The sequence below is a fragment of the Bubalus bubalis genome, chromosome 14, assembly GCF_019923935.1.
Source record: "Bubalus bubalis isolate 160015118507 breed Murrah chromosome 14, NDDB_SH_1, whole genome shotgun sequence".
In the NCBI taxonomy this organism is placed as follows: domain Eukaryota; kingdom Metazoa; phylum Chordata; class Mammalia; order Artiodactyla; family Bovidae; genus Bubalus; species Bubalus bubalis.
In genome coordinates, this window is record NC_059170.1 from 62,115,283 (window position 1) to 62,133,091 (window position 17,809).

At 39.0% G+C, this 17,809-nt stretch overlaps 1 protein-coding gene across 5 annotated transcripts in view; it reads right to left on the bottom strand.

The window, feature by feature from the left end:
• Positions 1-17,809, bottom strand: part of PLXDC2 (plexin domain containing 2) — a 427,345-nt gene that overhangs the window by 14,287 nt on the left and 395,249 nt on the right. For all 5 annotated transcript variants that reach the window (XM_025264436.3, XM_025264435.3, XM_044928172.2 and 2 more), the window contains one exon: positions 15,521-15,681. In XM_025264436.3, coding sequence (XP_025120221.3) covers positions 15,521-15,681 — 161 coding nt within the window. The remainder of the gene's footprint in view (positions 1-15,520; positions 15,682-17,809) is intronic.

Sequence of the window (17,809 nt, forward strand, 5' to 3'; positions counted from 1 at the left end):
CAAATAGGAAAAGGAGTACATCAAGGCTGCATATTGTCACCCTGCTTATTTAACTTATATACAGAATACATCATGAGAAATGCTGGGGCTGGAGGAAGCACAAGCTGGAATCAAGATTGCCCAGAGAAATAACAATAACCTCAGATATGCAGATGATACCACCCTTATGGCAGAAAGTGAAGAGGAACTAAAAAGCCTCTTGATGAAAGTGAAAGAGGAGAGTGAAAAACTTGGCTTGAAGCTCAACATTCAGAAAACTAAGATCATGGCATCTGGTCCTATCACTTCAGGCAAATAGATGGGGAAACAGTAGAAACAGTGACAGACTTTATTTTGGGGGGCTCCAAAATCACTGCAGATGGTGACTGCAGCCATGAAAGTAAAAGACACTTGCTCCTTGGAAGAAAAGCTATGACCAACCTAGACAGCATATTGAAAAGCAGAGACATTATTTTGCCAACAAAGGTCTGTCTAGTCAAAGCTATGGTTTTTCCAGTAGTCATGTATGGATGTGAGAGTTGGACTATAAAGAAAGCTGAGAGCCAAGAAATTGATGCTTTTGAACTGTGGTGTTGGAGAAGACTCTTGAGAGTCCCTTGGTCTGCAAGGAGATCCAATCAGTCCATCCTAAAGGAAATCAGTCCTGAATATTCTTTGGAAGGACTGATGTTGAAGCTGAAACTCCAATACTTTGGCCACCTGATATGAAGAACTGACTCAATGGAAAAGACCTTGATACAGGTAAAGATTGAAGGCAGGAGGAGAAGGGGATAACAGGGGATGAAATGGTTGGATGGCATCACCGACTCAATGGACATGAATTTGAGCAAACTCGGGGAGTTGATGATGGACAGAGAGGCCTGGCATGCTGCAGTCCATGGGGTTGCAAAGAATTGGACACGACTGAGTGACTGATCTAAACGGAACTGAACTGACTGCACTATTCAGCATTGAATAAACCTTTAATGTTCCTTGTATTATTATTAAATTTCTCTGTGGCTATTTGGTCATTCAAGTTTTTATGTTCTACAATTTCACCTATATAATAAGCTGGCAAATGTGATTATACAGAGGATGACCACATGACATTGTCCAAATTAGGATACTTTGAGAGCGAGTGGGAGAACTATTAACAACTATATCAGACAATAGATATAAACTAGGAGTTACACCTCTGTGATATTAACAGCATCTACCAGATTGCATTTCACAAGTAGGAGCTTCAGTTTGGATTGATTTTCCATGATATAAGTTGTGAAGATTCCAGTCCTCCTTAGTCTTAGCTCATAATACCATATTGATAATGTAGCTAGCAGTATCTCTTAATTTTTTGAACCAAACTGCCACGAGTGGTTGTTGTCTACTAAAACAGAGTAATAATTTGCTGTTAGACAGGCACTTTACTCTGAGGAAAAGCAATTTGCAGTGAGTGTGAAAACAAGCCAGCTCACTGGCACCTAGTGACTTGGTTAAAAGACAAGATAAAGCTACTTTGGTCATAAATGTTCTAATAAAAGTCGAATGTGAGTTAGTGCTGCTCTGAACAATGACAGGACTGGCTGTGGTCCCCAAGAGGCTGTTCTCATAAAGTAACTTGTATCTGGAGCATCACTGTGCTTCTCAGTGAGGTCAAAGAAAAGCAGCAAGTTAAACTCTAATTAGCCATGACCTTAGGGATGGTAAATGGTGAACTATCTTCTGTCCTAAAGGGATTGCGTGTTTTAATCCACATTTAATCAGGGAACAATCCAACTGACTGGTTTGTGGGCCAGTGGACCCCAGCCATTTTGGCACCAGAGGCTGGTTTCATGGAAGACAATTTTTCCACAGACTGGGGTGGAGGAGTGGCTTCGGGATGATTGAAGAACATTACATTTCCTGTGTACTTTATTTCTGTTATGATTGCATCAGCTCCACTTCAGATCATCAGGCATTAGATCCTGGAGGTTGGGGACCCCTGCTTATGCCATCAAATCCAAGGGTGAACCCTATTTATAATGACATTGTAGAGTAATGCTTATCAATCAAGCCAGGACAAAAAGAGATCTATACTCTATACTGGTATCTCATGACGTGTTTAATTTGTATATGTTTACATAAGATGAAAAGGTTTAGAAAAACTCTAAATGGCAGATGGCAAACTTTTTATCTATTTAAGGTACTACAGAAAAATAGATATAAATATAATATGCTGGTGCTGTTGTTGCTAAGTCGCTTCAGGCGTGTCCGACTCTGTGCGACCCCATAGACGGCAGCCCACCAGTCTCCCCCATCCCTGGGATTCTCCAGGCAAGGACACTGGAGTGGGTTGCCATTTCCTTCTCCAATGCATGAAAGTGAAAAGTGAAAGGGAAGTCGCTCAGTCATGTCTGAGTGTCTGACTCAAGAGTGTCTGACTCTTCGCGACCCCATGGACTGCAGCCCACCAGGCTCCTCCATCTGTGGGATTTTCCAGGCAACAGTACTGGAGTGGGGTGCCACTGCCTTCTCCAATATATATATAATATATATCTTTTTTAAATTTGAGAAACTTGTCCTATTTATTTTGGAATTTTGGATACATACTATCTCTTTTCAAGTCAATTCAGGAATTGAAATAAGAAATAATTATGATCCTATCCATAAAAAAGTGAATCACTATGTTGTACCACTGAAATTAATACAATGCTGTACATCAGCTTTGTTGTTGTTTAGTCACTAAGATGTATCCAACTCTTTTGTGACTCTATGAACTATAGCCCACCAGTTTCCTCTGTCCATGGGATTCTCCAGGCAAGAATACTGGAGTGGGTTGTCATTTCCTTCTCCAGTGGATCTTTCTGATCCACAGATCAAACTCAACTCTGCTACATTGGCAGGCATATTCTTTACCATTGAGTCACCTGGGAAGCCTGTCCTTCAACCGTACTTCAATTTTAAAAAATAAAAAAGTAATTAAAATCCTAAGAAAGGGAACAATATAGCATTAGGATGGAAGGAAAATAAATGTTAAGCATATCTTCTATACAAGATCATTGGAAGGGGAATTACAGATGCATTTATAGCTATTTTCATACAATATTGTAACTGACTAATATCAGTGTTTAATCATTCCTTACTTAGAGCCTCCAGTGATGTTCATTTCTATCCTTTACAAAGACTCATGTAATTTCTACAAAAGCTTAGTTGAAAGTGCAAGACATTCATCCTGTGATAAAGAAGTAATGATAACCACTCTAATGATATTATGTGAGCCAGGTTACAGTCCTGGAAGTAACTCCAACATTCACAATGTTTTTAAAATGAAAGAAAGAAATAAAAAAATCAAGATGTCTGAGACAGGCCAATTAGAACCTATAAAAATGACTTTTATTGCATAATCAGTAATATTAAATCCAGGGGTTGAGACCCTGGTTTGTGAATTATTTAGATCATTCTAAATCACTTTTTCCCCTGCCTCTTCTCATTTGTATAACTCATTAGTGTTTGCTTAAGAAAGGAGGGTGAGTATGGGAAACAAATGAACCCCTCCAATAAATACAAGAAGGAAGCAATGGGAAAAAGATGAATGAGGTGAAGTGAAAGTTGCTCAGTCATGTCTGACTTTGTGATCCCATGACTGTAGCCTGCCAGGCTCCTCTGTCCATGGAATTCTCCAGGCAAGAATATTGGAGTGGGTAGCCGTTCGCTTCTCCAGGGGATCTTCCCAACCCAGGAATTGAACCGGGGTCTCCTTGAACCAGAATTGAACTGGTGGATTCTTTACCAGTTGAGCTACCAGGGAAGACCAATGGGAAAAAAGATAAATACCTCCAATAAATTTTGGCATTTTTGGCTAAATACTAATTTTTGGCTAAAACTAATGATTATCTTTTTAAAAATAGTGCTTTTAACACAATGCTGATGAAGGCACCTTGGGAGGCAGCAAATGTGCTTTTAATTCCTGGTTGCATTACACAGAGAAGTTAAGGAATTGACCAAAAGTCACAAAGTTAGTAAATTAAAAGCTAGAATTTTTGCAAGGTCTGTCCTCTTTGCACTGATCTCTTTCTGCTTACTGCACTTAGCTGGTTCCTGCTTCCATTACTGTCAAACACTAAGGTCTCAGGCAAATCACTTCCCATCTCTTATTATTCACATTCTCATCTAAAAAGTGAGAAAATGGACAAACACTGGTTCTCTACTTACTATGAACCTATAACCTCCAATTAGCCTTATAACTGTTACATATGTGCCAATGATTTTTTAAAAGGGCAATATTTTTTTTTAATTTTATTTTTAAACCTGATTAAAAAAAAAATTTTGTCTGCATCAGATCTTAGTTATGGCAAGTGGGGTCTAGTTCCCTGATCAGAGATCAAACCTGGGCCCCTTGCATTGGGAGCTCAGAATCTTAGCCACTGGCCAACAAGGAAGTCCTGAAAGGGCAATATTTTAAATCAACATTAATTTTATGTATTTAAAACTTACAGTAAAAGATTCAACTAAAATATTCCGATAAGATTTGCATTAAAAATGTCCGAATGCATCAAGTCTTATAACATCAAGGTTGCAATTTCAAGAGTTATTTATAGTTCTAAGCACACAAAAGTTTATTCAGGGAAATGAAGTTTTAATTTCTCTTCAGGTGAGACATGTAATGCAAGAGTTGGGAACCACTGCATTTGATTTTTTCTTAAATTTCCTGTTGTCTCCAACTTTCTATCATTTTATGATTCTGTTGTTGACATTCCACTTGGATTATTTTAGATGAGACTACTTATTTAGCTAGGTGGCGCAGTGGTAAAGAATCCACCTGTCAATGCAGGAGACAGGAGATGTAGCTTTGATCCCTGGACCAGGAAGCTCCCCTAGTAAGAAATGGAACTTGAAGTGGTCCATTTTCAGGATGAGGTAGCTGGCCTTGTGTGGAAAATTATCAACCAATGGTTTTCCACTCAGAGTTAGCCATTTTTTCTTGGAAAATTATTGGCAAGTTAGTGTTGTCTAACAGCTTATACCTGGAGGGTCCCTAAGCTAACAGGATGTTTGGGAAGGGATAAACTAAAGTGTTTGTTGAGAAATGTGGACTTAGGATGGGAAGGGAGTAGAAAGAATACGCTATGAGACCTAGACAATGAAGTCCGGGAAGATTGTAACCCCACAGTACGAAGCCAATGAGGAACTGGGGAGGGATCTGTGTGATAGGGAATAAAAGTGCTTGCTGTAACTGTCAGGGGTGTGCTTGCCCACGAGACACCCAATCTTGCAAGACCATCATTGAAAGTCTAGCTTTTGCTGTGCTTTGGGCCTCTGATTCCATTCCTTGGTTTGAAGCTGGTGAGCATATTTCTCACACCTGGAGAAGGAAATGACAATCCACTCCAGTATTCTTGTCTGGGAAAGTCCATGGACAGAGGAGTCTGGTGGACTACAGCCCACAGGGTCTCAAAGAGTTGTACACGACTGAGCACATATGCACGCATTTATTCAGCAAATATTTACTAAGCATTGTGCTTGCCCTGGGGATAAAACAATGATGAGACAGATGTTCTGTCCCCTGGAGCTACCATATATTTATTAAAGTTCACTAAGAAGCAAAATAAAATAATACAATGAGGGAAGTCATTCTGATTTTGTTTTAAACACAGTCCCCTGAAAAGTCTGATCAGTTAATTCCACCTATTAACCAGAGTTAATAGAAAATAATTTCAAATCTCATAACCTCTGGTTATTCTTCCACTGCTGCTGCTGCTGCTGCTAAGTTGCTTCAGTCCTGTCTGACTCTGTGCGACCCCAGAGATGGCAGCCCACCAGGCTCCTCCATCCCTGGGATTCTCCAGGCAAGAACACTGGAGTGGGTTGCCATTTCCTTCTCCAATGCATGAAAGTGAAAAGTGAAAGTGAAGTCACTGAGTCTTGTCTGACTCTTAGCGACCCCATGGACTGCGGCCCACCAGGCTCCTCCGTCCATGGGCTTTTCCAGGCAAGAGTGCTGGAGTGGGGTGCCATTGCCTTCTCCGATTCTTCCACTGAAATACCATAAATCATTTCATTTAAAAAATATATATGTACTGTTTCCCAATTACACTAAATATATTCTGCTAAATAGCTTTTACAGTTGGTAAATAAAAATTTAAATCCAAAAACATGATAATTACTTAGTTTTTTAAAAATATATTCTACTTTTCCTCTTCTGTACTCCTGAAATTTTTATAGTAATATATCTTCTTGCATTTTAATGTTGTTATTTAGTTGTGTTCAACTCTTTGCCACCCCATGAATTGCAGCACGCCAGGCTTCCCTGTCCTTTACTGTCTCCTGGAGTTTGCTCAAACTCAAGTGCATTGAGTTGATGATGCCATCCAATCATCTCATTCTCTGTCGCCCCCTTCTCCTCCTGCCTTCAGTCTTTCCCAGCATCAGGGTCTCTTCCAATAAGTTGGCTCTTCACATCAGGTAGCCAAACTATTGGAGCTTCAGCTTCAGCATCATTCCTTTCAACGAATATTCAGGACTGATTTCCTTTAGAATTGACTGGTTTGGTCTTCTTCCTGTCCAAGGGACTCTCAACAGTCTTCTCCAGCACCACAAAAGCATCATTTCTTGAGCGCTCAACCTTCTTTATGGTCCAACTCTCACATCTGTACATGACTACTGGAAAAACCATAGCTTTGTCTATGACTTTCTGTTACTATAGCTTTCTCCCCAATAATTCCATTTCTTTTACATTTGGATTTGTTGCTATCAATATATTTATCAGTTTGGTTTTCTTTTGACTTTGCTCAACATGTTCAGTGGTTTTTAGTTCATCTGGCCCATTTCTTATATATCTCTCTTTCTAAACAAATTCTAATCCAATTATGTTGTTTGTTAAGACATACCCAGTCCAATATTTCTCCTGATATTTCATTATCCTAATGAATTCACTGGGCTTCCCTGGTAGGTCAGTGGTAAAGAATTGAACATGATTTAGTGACTAAACAACAACAGGAATGAATCTATTATGTGTCTTTCCATCCAAAGCATTATTTTTGTTCAGTCGCTCAGTTGTGTCCAACTCTTTGCGACCCCCATGGACTGCAGCACGCCAGGCTTCCCTGTCCTTCACCATCTCCTGTAGCTTGCTCAAACTCATGTCCATTGAGTCAGTGATGCCATCCAACCATCTCGTCCTCTGTCATCCCCTTTTCCTTCTGCCTTCAATCTTTCTCAGCATCAGGGTCTTTTCCAATGAGTCAGCTCTTCACAGCAGGGAGCCAAAATATCAAAACTTCAGCTTCAGCAACAGTTCTTTCAATGAATATTCAGGGTTGATTTCCTTTAGGATGGACTGGTTTGATCTCCTTGTAGTCCAAGGGACTCTCAAGAGTCTTCTCCAACACCACAGTTCAAAAGCATCAATTCATGATAAATTATTTAGTTTAGTTGTTTTATAATGCTGTCCTAAAATTCACACTATTTTGAATTGGTGGAAAAATAATCTATAGTTTAATTTATTATGATTGCAACCCAATTATCATTGCTAAATTAAAGTTTATAGTCTCTGTCTCCACAAATGGACTTGTGTTTATTTTAACCAAAGTCAGATACTAAAGTCAAAAGGAAGAAATTATTCAACCGTTGATATTATAAGTAGAACAACCTTCTTTTAAAGAGCTAACAGAAAGACTTGGAATACTTAAAACATATATCGTGTTCTTAAAGGAACATAATTCTTGTTTAAAGACATCCAAGTAGACTGTAGTTCTGTGGGTTTTAATTTATTTATTCACTTGATTCTTTCATCTTTTAAGGATCTCCCTGTGGAATTTCATACACAAGTGTAAATTATATGTGTGTGTGTATGTGTGTGCTCGGTCCTTCAGTTGTGTCCGACTCTTTGTGACCCCATAGCCCGTCAAGCTCCTCTGTCCATGGAATTTTCTCCATTTCCTCCTCCAGGTAATCTTCCCAATCCAGGGATCAAACTCACACCTCTTGCTTCTCCTGCACTGGCAGACAGATTCTTTACCAATGTACAACCTAATAAGCCCCATAAAAAATATATATATACATATAAATATGTATGATAAAAATATAATATGAATATATATAAAATTTATTTCATGGCTTTATGTACCATTAAAAATAATGAGTTATGGTATGGTAATTAAGGGGCTTCCCTGGTGGCTCAGATGATAAAGAATCTGCCTGCAATGTGGGAGACCTGGGTTTGATCCCTGGGTTGGGAAGATGCCCTGGAAGAGGGCATGGCAACCCACTCCAGTATTCTTGCCTGGAGAATCCCCATGGCTAGAGGAGCCTGATGGGCTACAGTCCCTGGGGTCACAAAGAGTTTGGCACGACTGAGTGACTAAGCACAGCACATGGTAATTAAGAAGCAATTAGAGCAGAGAATTCAGTGAGATATTAAATATTTTATTCACTATTTTTAATAATTCTTCCTGATGAATAAAATATTTTATTAATTTAAAAACACTATAGTCTTGCCTGGAGAATTTCATGGACAGGGGATCCTGGTGAGCTACAGTCCATAGTGTTGCAAGGAGTTTGACATGACTGGTGCAACTTAGCATACACACACACACACACATGCATGTTATCCAGAAAAGTAAATGAAAGATTATACTTATAAAGAGATCTTATTTTGGTAACTGCATAAATAAAAGAATCACCATAAACTTAAACTGATATCTCAGAAACATTCAGTGATGGACATGAATAAAATTCCAGCATTTTAGACAGATACACAAAAAGTGTCTTTTTAAAAAATGCAAATGATTTTCACCTTTTTTCACATGACTATATTTCTGGAAAGTTGCCATCTAATAAAACAACGTCTTTAAGGAGAGTGTCAAACCATTTAAGCTGGATTTTGCCTCATCTTTTCTTCACAGTAGTTCATTAAAAGTGAATGCCCCCTTTTGCCTCCTCTAAGAAATAAAAATAAATATTTTCTTTGAAGAACCTACTTTTTCCTGGAGTTTCCTTTAAGACTGGAATAAGACTAAAGAATGCCTTAAGGGCAACACTCAGTTATGAAAAAAAAAGAAATGTGACTTCAAGATAAAAAAAGATCCATGGGTCTATGAAATGAATTCTCTATTTACTACACAGGTTAGTCAATGAATCATGTCTTCTTGTCTTCCAAGTGCTATTCACTAGGCAGCTGTACAGCAAGACGCCAAACTTTTAGTAAACACTTTTTTTCTCCCCAGCAGCAGCCTCTTGAATCCTTGCCTAGCTCCTTTCCTCTGGTTTCTTTCCTGGCAGCACTCCTGATTGCCAGGAAAAGTTGAGGGCCACAGCTGCCTGCCTTTCTTTCATCTCACTCTCCATGGGTCCTTGTTATTCACAAATATTTCTTGGGGTGAGGAATTCCTTGAATGACAAACTGCTCAGGAGCCTGTGGTTATGTGGGTGCTGTAGCGGCACAGCCCACAGGCCAGATGAGTCCCGAGTTCAAGTCTTGGCTCTGAAACTGGCTGTCATATGCCCCAAGTGAACTGTTTCACCATGCTGTGTTTCTGTCTCTGCACTGGAGTTGCCTCCAAAAATGGTGGAGGGGAGAAAGGACCCTGGCCACTTAGCTTTCAGGATAGTGTACATGTGCATGCTCAGTAGTGTCTGACTCCTTGTGACCCCAGGGACTGCAGCCTGCCATGCTCCTCTGTCCATGGAACTTTCCAGGCAAGAATACTGGAGTAGGTTAAAATATTTAGGAATAGAGGGGCATTTTCAATAGTGATATATGATAGTATTTAACAGTGGGCAAACATTTATGTCTATAACCCATATTCATTCTGTATTATAAAATCACAGAATCTATGCCTAGAAATGTTCAGCAAACATTAAATTTCATGTAGAACCCAAGACATTTTAATTCTTCCAAAGAAATAGTAGCTTCATGAAAATCTATTAAAAATTAAGGAACATGTGCTTATTTGAATATTTGTTCTTTGCTATTTTATTTCAATATAATGAACCCGATTTCCAAAAAGGATTTTTAAGCATGTTATTCATTCATGTATAATGAGATAGGTTTTAGTCAAACTCAAGTATCTTTTTGAAAATTACTGAGAGAAGCCAGATAGGTCAATGCAAACAAAAGCCATCTAGAAAAAATCAAAAGAAAATGCTCAGTTTAAGACCTGAAGAGGATGACAGAGAAATATAAAAGATAAGTTTATGAAAAATAGACTACCCTGCCAAATGAGTAAAGAGTGACTGTCTCAGGAGAATGGAACTCGTAGCCCCGATCCTCTAAGACACGAGGTGTAAATAGTCAGCTCAATTATTATTTAATTACACAATATATGAAGTCATGATTTGGTTTATCATCAAGACTTCCTCATTCTCAACTACTTTTCTCTTGATTTTAATCACTTGGGTCACATTCACTGAGCATTCCATATAACAATGAATTTCTAGAATTTAATCCTTGTTTTATCCCATTCTCTTTCTATAAGAAAAAGTTTAAACTAAAGTCCAGGCAACATATGAGGAAGAGTGTTTGCATCCACATAATACAAAGATAATAGCTACTGTCATTATTATCTTCACTAAAAAAAGACAATAGCAAGGACAGCTACATAAAGTGGTGTACACCTTTGGGCAATGATTTTGGCAGTATTTGTTAAGTGCCTTTAAGATGTTTCTTTCTTTCATGAGATCATACTTCGGGGCATTTGTTCTAGGAACATAATGTATGTCCTTAGATACACATCTTCCTGGGCTTCTCTACTGGTGCTAATGGTAAAGAGCCTGCCTGTCAAGGCAGGAGACATAAGACACATGGGTTTGAACCCTAAATTGGGAAGATCCCCTGGAGGAGGGCATGTCAACCCATTTCAGTAATCTAACTTGGAGAATCCCATGGACAGAGGAGTGTGGTGGGCTATAGTCCATAGGGTTGCAAAGAGTCAGACATGACTAAGCAACTTAGCATGCATGCACACATCTTCCCACATGGCTATATACAGCGTGTGAAGCAAGCCCCTTTCCACAGAGAGGCAGCATAGCCTAGAGGTTAAGGGCATGATTCTGGAGAGCCTGGGCTGAAACTCTGACTCCACCACGGACTAAATACATGATACTGAGCAAGCTGCTTAAATTCTGTGCCTTATGGTCCTCATCTATGACATGGAGATCATTTTAGTGCCTCACAGTTCTCTGTGAGGACTAAATGAGATAATAAATACAAGTCATTTTCACCAGTGAATTTAATAAATGTTCACTGTTATCATTAACATGTTCATGTTCATTATCATGTTCATGGGGCCAATTATAAGAGCAAACAATGGTAAGAACCCCAAATGCACCAGAATACAAGACGGGTGCCTAAACTGTGGCCTATCCACTTAAGGGCCAAGTTATTAAATTGTCATATGGAGTGAAGTAAGTCAGACAAGGAAACAGAAATATCATATGACATCCTTTATATGTGGAATCTACAAAGAAATGATACAAATGAACTTACTTAAAAAACAGAAAGAGACTCACAGACTTAGAAAACAAACTCATGGCTGCCAGTGGGGAAGGGATAGTTAAGGACTTTGGGAAGGTTATGTACACACTGCTATATTTAAAATGGATAACCAACAGAAAGCTGTTGTATAGCACATGGAACTCTGCTCAATGTTATGTGCCAGCCTGGATGGGAAGAGGGTTTGATGGAGAATGGATACATGTGCATGTATGGCTGAGTCCCTTCACTGTTCATCTGAAACTATCACAAAATTGTTACTTGTTTATATCCCAATATACACTGTTTCTGGTGTTAAAAAAATAAATAAAAATAAAATAAAAAAAAAATTCATCACAGCATACACTTTTTTTTTAGCATGGAAACTAATTCCTATAAGTGTTTAATGCAGTCTGGATTTTGTGATGAAATACACAAGAAACATACTGGGTCACATTTTAACATCATGGACATTGGGATGTGTCTTAAAGTCAAGGGCATGTCCCAGTTTAATGGGGAGTGTGTGATACAGTTCACATTTGATTCAATCTGTGGTAGGCAGAATAATAGCCTCCCAATGATGTCCATGTCCTAACTGCAAAAACCGGTCAACCACCAGATAGGCGAAACAGACTTTGTAGATGTGATTAAACTAAGGCCCGTGACCTGGGGAGGTTATATGGGATCACAAGGGGCCTTACGAGAAGGTGGTAGGTGTTGGAGTTAGTAATAGAAGATGTGATGACAGAAGCAGAGATGGAATGATGAGAAGAGGGGCCAGGAGCCAAGAAATGCATGCAGCCTTTAACAATTGCAAATGGTAAGGAAATGATTCTTCCTAAAGCCTCTAGAAGGAGTCAGTTCCGCCAACACTTTGACTCTAGCCCAATGAGACTGAGTTTGGATTTCTGACCTTCAGAACTGTACGAGACTGTGTGTTGTTTTAAGCTACCAGGTTCATGGTAATTTGTTACAGCAGCAATAGAAAACTAATGCACAGTTGAATTGGTTGAAATAAGGTTCTTTTTACTTCAAGGCATCGTAAATAATGTTAGGCCCTTGGTGTTTCTGAACACCTCTTCACAGCATATGGGACAATCAACGTAAAGCTGTTGAATGAATGTTGAATGGAATAGCATACAGCCATCAGAATGATGTTTCAAAAATAAAAAGTATAAATTTGCATGTCAGTTAAATCACAATTATACTAAGTAGGCAGACACCAAGTTATGCATGTAAAAATTACAGAAAAACACAGTTATAGTGAGTAGTTCTGTACATTAGAACTCTAAATGACTTTACTTTTTGTTTTTATGTTTCCACAGATTTTTTTTTTTATAATGAAGAGGTACAACTTTCTTAATGGAAAAAAGCACATCAAATTCGCCTAAAAAGCAGACAGTAGTATAATGTAGAAGATGAAAAGCAACTTAGACAATATTGATAAACACACTCTCTTCATGCACCAATAGCTCTAATTTAGTTAGTAATTCAAATCTTTGAATTCATAGGTCTGGCATGTCAGTAAAACTGGGCAGTCACCGTGCACTTGTGTTTTGATTTTGCAGGCATGGATCAGCTTTAATAATAGTACAGTTATGATGATGATCTTAAAAAATCATCTGCCGACCAGCCGCTGTGAGCTGCATGAGGACGGCAGGGTGTCAAAGAGCCAGTGATGGAGGCAGAATTATTGGCAAATGACACAATGGCAAGAAAAAAGGCAAAGAGAAGAGAAGCTAGGAACCTGAGGAATAGGTGTGGAAAGACGAGGATTCTTCCTAGAACTGTGGCTCTTTGATCTGGAGGAAGGCGATCCACCACTCGACCTCAGTCTCTTCCTTTGTGTTATGAGGGTGTAGTACACAGGGCGTTAAAAGGCTTAAGCACGTGAGGGTTACAGTACAGCTTGGTGTCTGGTCAGTCACTGAAGATTTACAGCTTGTCCCCTGTCAGCCCTTGGAGCAATGCAGTCATAACCTTGGGAAATGACCTTTCTTCCATCAGAATTAAGATGGAAGCACATCAACAAGACTCAATATGAATTTTCCAACCAAACACAACGTCTCATCATTATACAATTATTATGACTTTGGCTTCCCTAGTGGCTCAGACGGTTAAGAATCTGCTCGCAATAAGGGAGACCTGGGTTTGATCCCTGGGTCAGGAAGATCCCCTGGAGAAGGCAATGGCTTTCCCACTCCAGTAAGTTATTAATTTATCACTTTAAATGAGAATACCAGTTTTGGAAGACATTGTGTGTGAAAATTTAGTGGAAGTTTGAAATGTCCTAGGATATTTATCTTTTTTCTAGAAAGTACTTATAGAATACCCTTATTTGAAAGAGATTTCAGTTATTTAATTGAAATCTCGAGGAAGTTAGAAGTCTTCAGGGTGGAATAAATCACCTATATATTTAATGCAAAACAGAAAGGTAAATACCAGAGAAATATATAGATGTGTTACTATGGATAGAATTTCAGAGGAAAGAGAGAATATGTGCAGCTGTCCTGGCAGAGCGATGGTAAGGAAAGCTTACAGGGTACATGGTGTCGAAGGCTACTGGGATCCAGAATTCAAAGACTGAGGTGTAAGAGGGGACTTTCTCAGTGGAAGGAACAGAAGGAGCAACGTCGTGGTGGCACAGAGAATTTGGGGTGCGTGTGGAGAAGAACATGAAGTGAATTGGATGGTACTGAACTCCATGTTGAAGGCGGCTCAGATGGTAAAGAATCTGCCTGTGATGCAGGAGACCCGGGTTCGATCCCTGGGTCTGGAAGATCCCCTAGAGAACAGAATGGCAGCCCACTCCAGTATTCTTGCCTGGAGAGTTCTATGTACAGAGGAGCCTGGTGGTCCATGGGTGGCAAAGAGTCAGACACAACTGAGCAACTAACATGAATTCCAAGTTGAGGAGCTATGGGATTAAAAATTGAACTGACAGACAAGATAGAAACAGCCAAGGTCTTGAAGGAGGTCTAAGAAGACTGCACTTCACTCCACAGACAGCTGAGAGCCATAGAGGACTTCTGAACAATTATTTAATTTATCTGCATTCACTTTCCACTGTTACAGAGGCCAAAGGTAAATCTGTAGTTTAAAGGTCATCACAATTTCTCACTTAACACGTGAATAAAATTCTAAGTGACTGTCTGTATATCACCTGGTGAGCTGGAGAAGATTTAAACTTTTCAAGTTGGAAGCTCTGAGGGAGGTTTCCTTCACTGCTTTAGTATTTATGGTGTGTTGAAGAGCATTGGCTCCATGATGTTGGGATGAAAGCCATGCACACAGAGGGACCAGGAAGCCAGTTGTCTGAGAGATAGAAGGTGACTTGGTCACATTGACCTTATCCTGTGGCCCCCAGGCTTCCCAGTCTCAGGCCTCCTGGATACCAGGGCTCTGCTCTGGCCCTTTGTACACCAATGCTGTTCCTCCTACCTATTGCTCTTGGGCACTGGCATGTTGTACATGCAAACACAACACTCATTTGGCTTGGTGCTCTCACTGTGTTTGAATGAGTGTGTGTGCATGCATGTGCATTTATATATATTGATAAATGTATAAAAACACACATGTTCACACAAAATGGCAATGGCACATACCATTATCTTATTGTTATAACTGTTATTTTGTAGGGAAATCTATATTTTTCCTAAATGTTTTGTAAGCATTTTAAGAGCAGGCCCACCATACTGTACTATGAACCCAGCTAATACTCAATTAGTATTTATCGATTAGTTGATTTAAGCTAAGTCCCTCAGCCTGTGGCACATGGCGCATTCCTTTCAGGATCAGAAGAACAGCTGGTTCACATACTTACTGTAATGAGACAAAAAATATGGTTTCTATTTTCTTTTAGGTCTGGAAAAGGCAAGATGGCTTATTTCTTTAAAAGCTCCTGAGATAAGGTAACTGAACTCAGCACATGAAAGCCATCCATCAATACACGTGTGCGTGCGTGCGTATGTGAAACCAGCCAGCTCCCAAGTGCAAAGTGGAGAAAATGTGCTAAATATTAAATGCAGGTGGTGTTAGCAAATGGCTACAGTTCATCAGTTGGCAAGGTTTTCACGTACTCTACCTGACACTTACCTCGATAAAGAAGATGCTGGCTGCTGATGTCGGGTGGTGATACATATAGACTGTCACAAGGATGGCCGCGGCTATAATGAGGACCAGGATGAGAATGCCGACGATGAGACCAGCATGAAGGGCTCCTCCTTTCTTCTCGGCTGCACTGCCATCTGTAGAGGCTGGAAGAAGAGTACAGCTGTTGGACATTCACGGGTGCACTCATAGATCTGCATTTTCATTCAGGGGGATATTCATATTCTTAATAAAGTACCAATGAATTTTTTTTTTTTTTTTCCTTTCTGAACGACTTTTCTTTTCCGCAACACCAATTTTAGAAGTTAGGTGCTTGGCAAATGAAAAACCCATACTCTTAATGATTAAAAGCACATTTATAACTGTGTTTTAATTTATGGTTCAATAGTCTTTATTCTGTTAAATAGGGCAAAATTAATAGCCTTTATTCTAAAAGTACTGGGGAAAATCTAAAACTCTAATTAACTGTAAAATAAATTTAACTTTGATCTTTCTCATTAAACCACTGGCACTGTTTCCTATGGAAAAATTGATTACTTTTTGAAATCTCCTCTCTCATTTTCTTTTGGAAAATGTGAACTGAAGAGTACCAAACATCTTTTGGTGGGCTACACAGGCATTTTGAGAAAGTCTGTGCATGAGTTCAAAGGATAATTTTCAAACTCTGTTTTAAACTGAAATGCTCTATAAAAGTGTAACAGATGGATGCTAAATGACCCGCAAATAGTTTATCACTATCTAAAGGGAACACACAGCATATGAAAATATTCTACTATGTCACAGACTAATATCATTTTCTGTAACTTTTACTAAGATGCTCTCCATTGTAATATCCATTTCAGAGAGTAAGGAAAAAGGAGAAATTAAATTTTGAAAGCAATAATTAGCCAAGCCAAGCCAAGCAACCAAATAAAGCCAATCTCTAAAGTCTTCTCTTGTTCTAAGATTCTATAATAGTTGATGTCTACTCAGGCATTTAGAGGAGATATTCTTAAATTATGTGCACCAGGAAATTGTACCTTATTACATAATATGATGGGTATTTTTGAATCATTAGACAATTCTTTAAGACTCATAGAAGTTCTAGAACAGTGATTCCTAATCCTTTCATTAGCAATTTACATCTTTGTTATTTCCAACTTTTGCATCTATGTTTTAAACATTTTTTGGTCTATTAAACCTCAATTAATAAGCACTGATTTATTTCTTTTATCATAATTTTTATTCATAGAAAAAAACCAGACATGACTATCTATCAGAATGTGTGGTAAATACAAGACAACAAAATTCCAAATAGAGAAAAGAAATATGAACTCCCAATTCTTCCCATCCATGCTTTCAAGTTTTGTTGCTATTATTTGTTTATTCTTTGCATGAGACCCATAGTTCATATTCAGTAATTCTTCTCCACATCTAATGGGCTTCTCTGGTGGCTCAGATGGTAAAGAATCTACCTGCCATGTGGGAGACCTGGGTTCGATCCCTGGGTTGGGAAGATCCCCAGGAGGGCATGGCAACCCACCCCAGTATTCTTGCCTGGAGAATCCCCATGGAGAGAGGAGATTGGCGGGCTACAGTCCACAGGGTCGCAAACAGTGGGACATGACTGAGCGACTAAGCACTGCACAGCACTCCACAGTTAATAAAGCTTAAATTCCTAAAGCTTTCCCTTAACATAACAGAAGTTCATTAGTCACGGAATGTATAATTTAGAGTAATTCATTATGTAAAAGTTCATTTTCAGAGGATTCTGGGAAGATGGTAGAGGAAGAATTATCAGGAATATGTCTTTTCACATTGACAATAATTCAAATGGCAGAATCTGACAACTCTGGACTCTATTGAAGGCTTGTAACTTCCAGGAAGAAGGCTCACGCTGCACGCCGTAGTTAATTCAAGCCAATTTCACCACTTAGGACAGTAGTAGCTACCCATCCTTGGCTGCTCAGCCATGGGGCAGGCAGCTACACACCTGCTCCTAATGTAGCCTGTTTAGTCTTTGGTTAGGCCCTCTCTACATGTCAGTAACAGTAACTATGCCATAGGGTTGCTGTGAAAATCAAACATTTCACACATATTAAATACATAAGAAAGCACCTAGCATACAATAAGTACTTAACTAATGTAGTTATTACATTATTATATTTTATATGAGGCAGATTGAGGCAAATTACATGGTCAGATTCAGGACACTGCATAAATTATGTTTTGCCCTTAATATTTGTTACTTTTAAGAGTCTGGCTTCATTCTTAAGTACTTGTATTATTGCATTT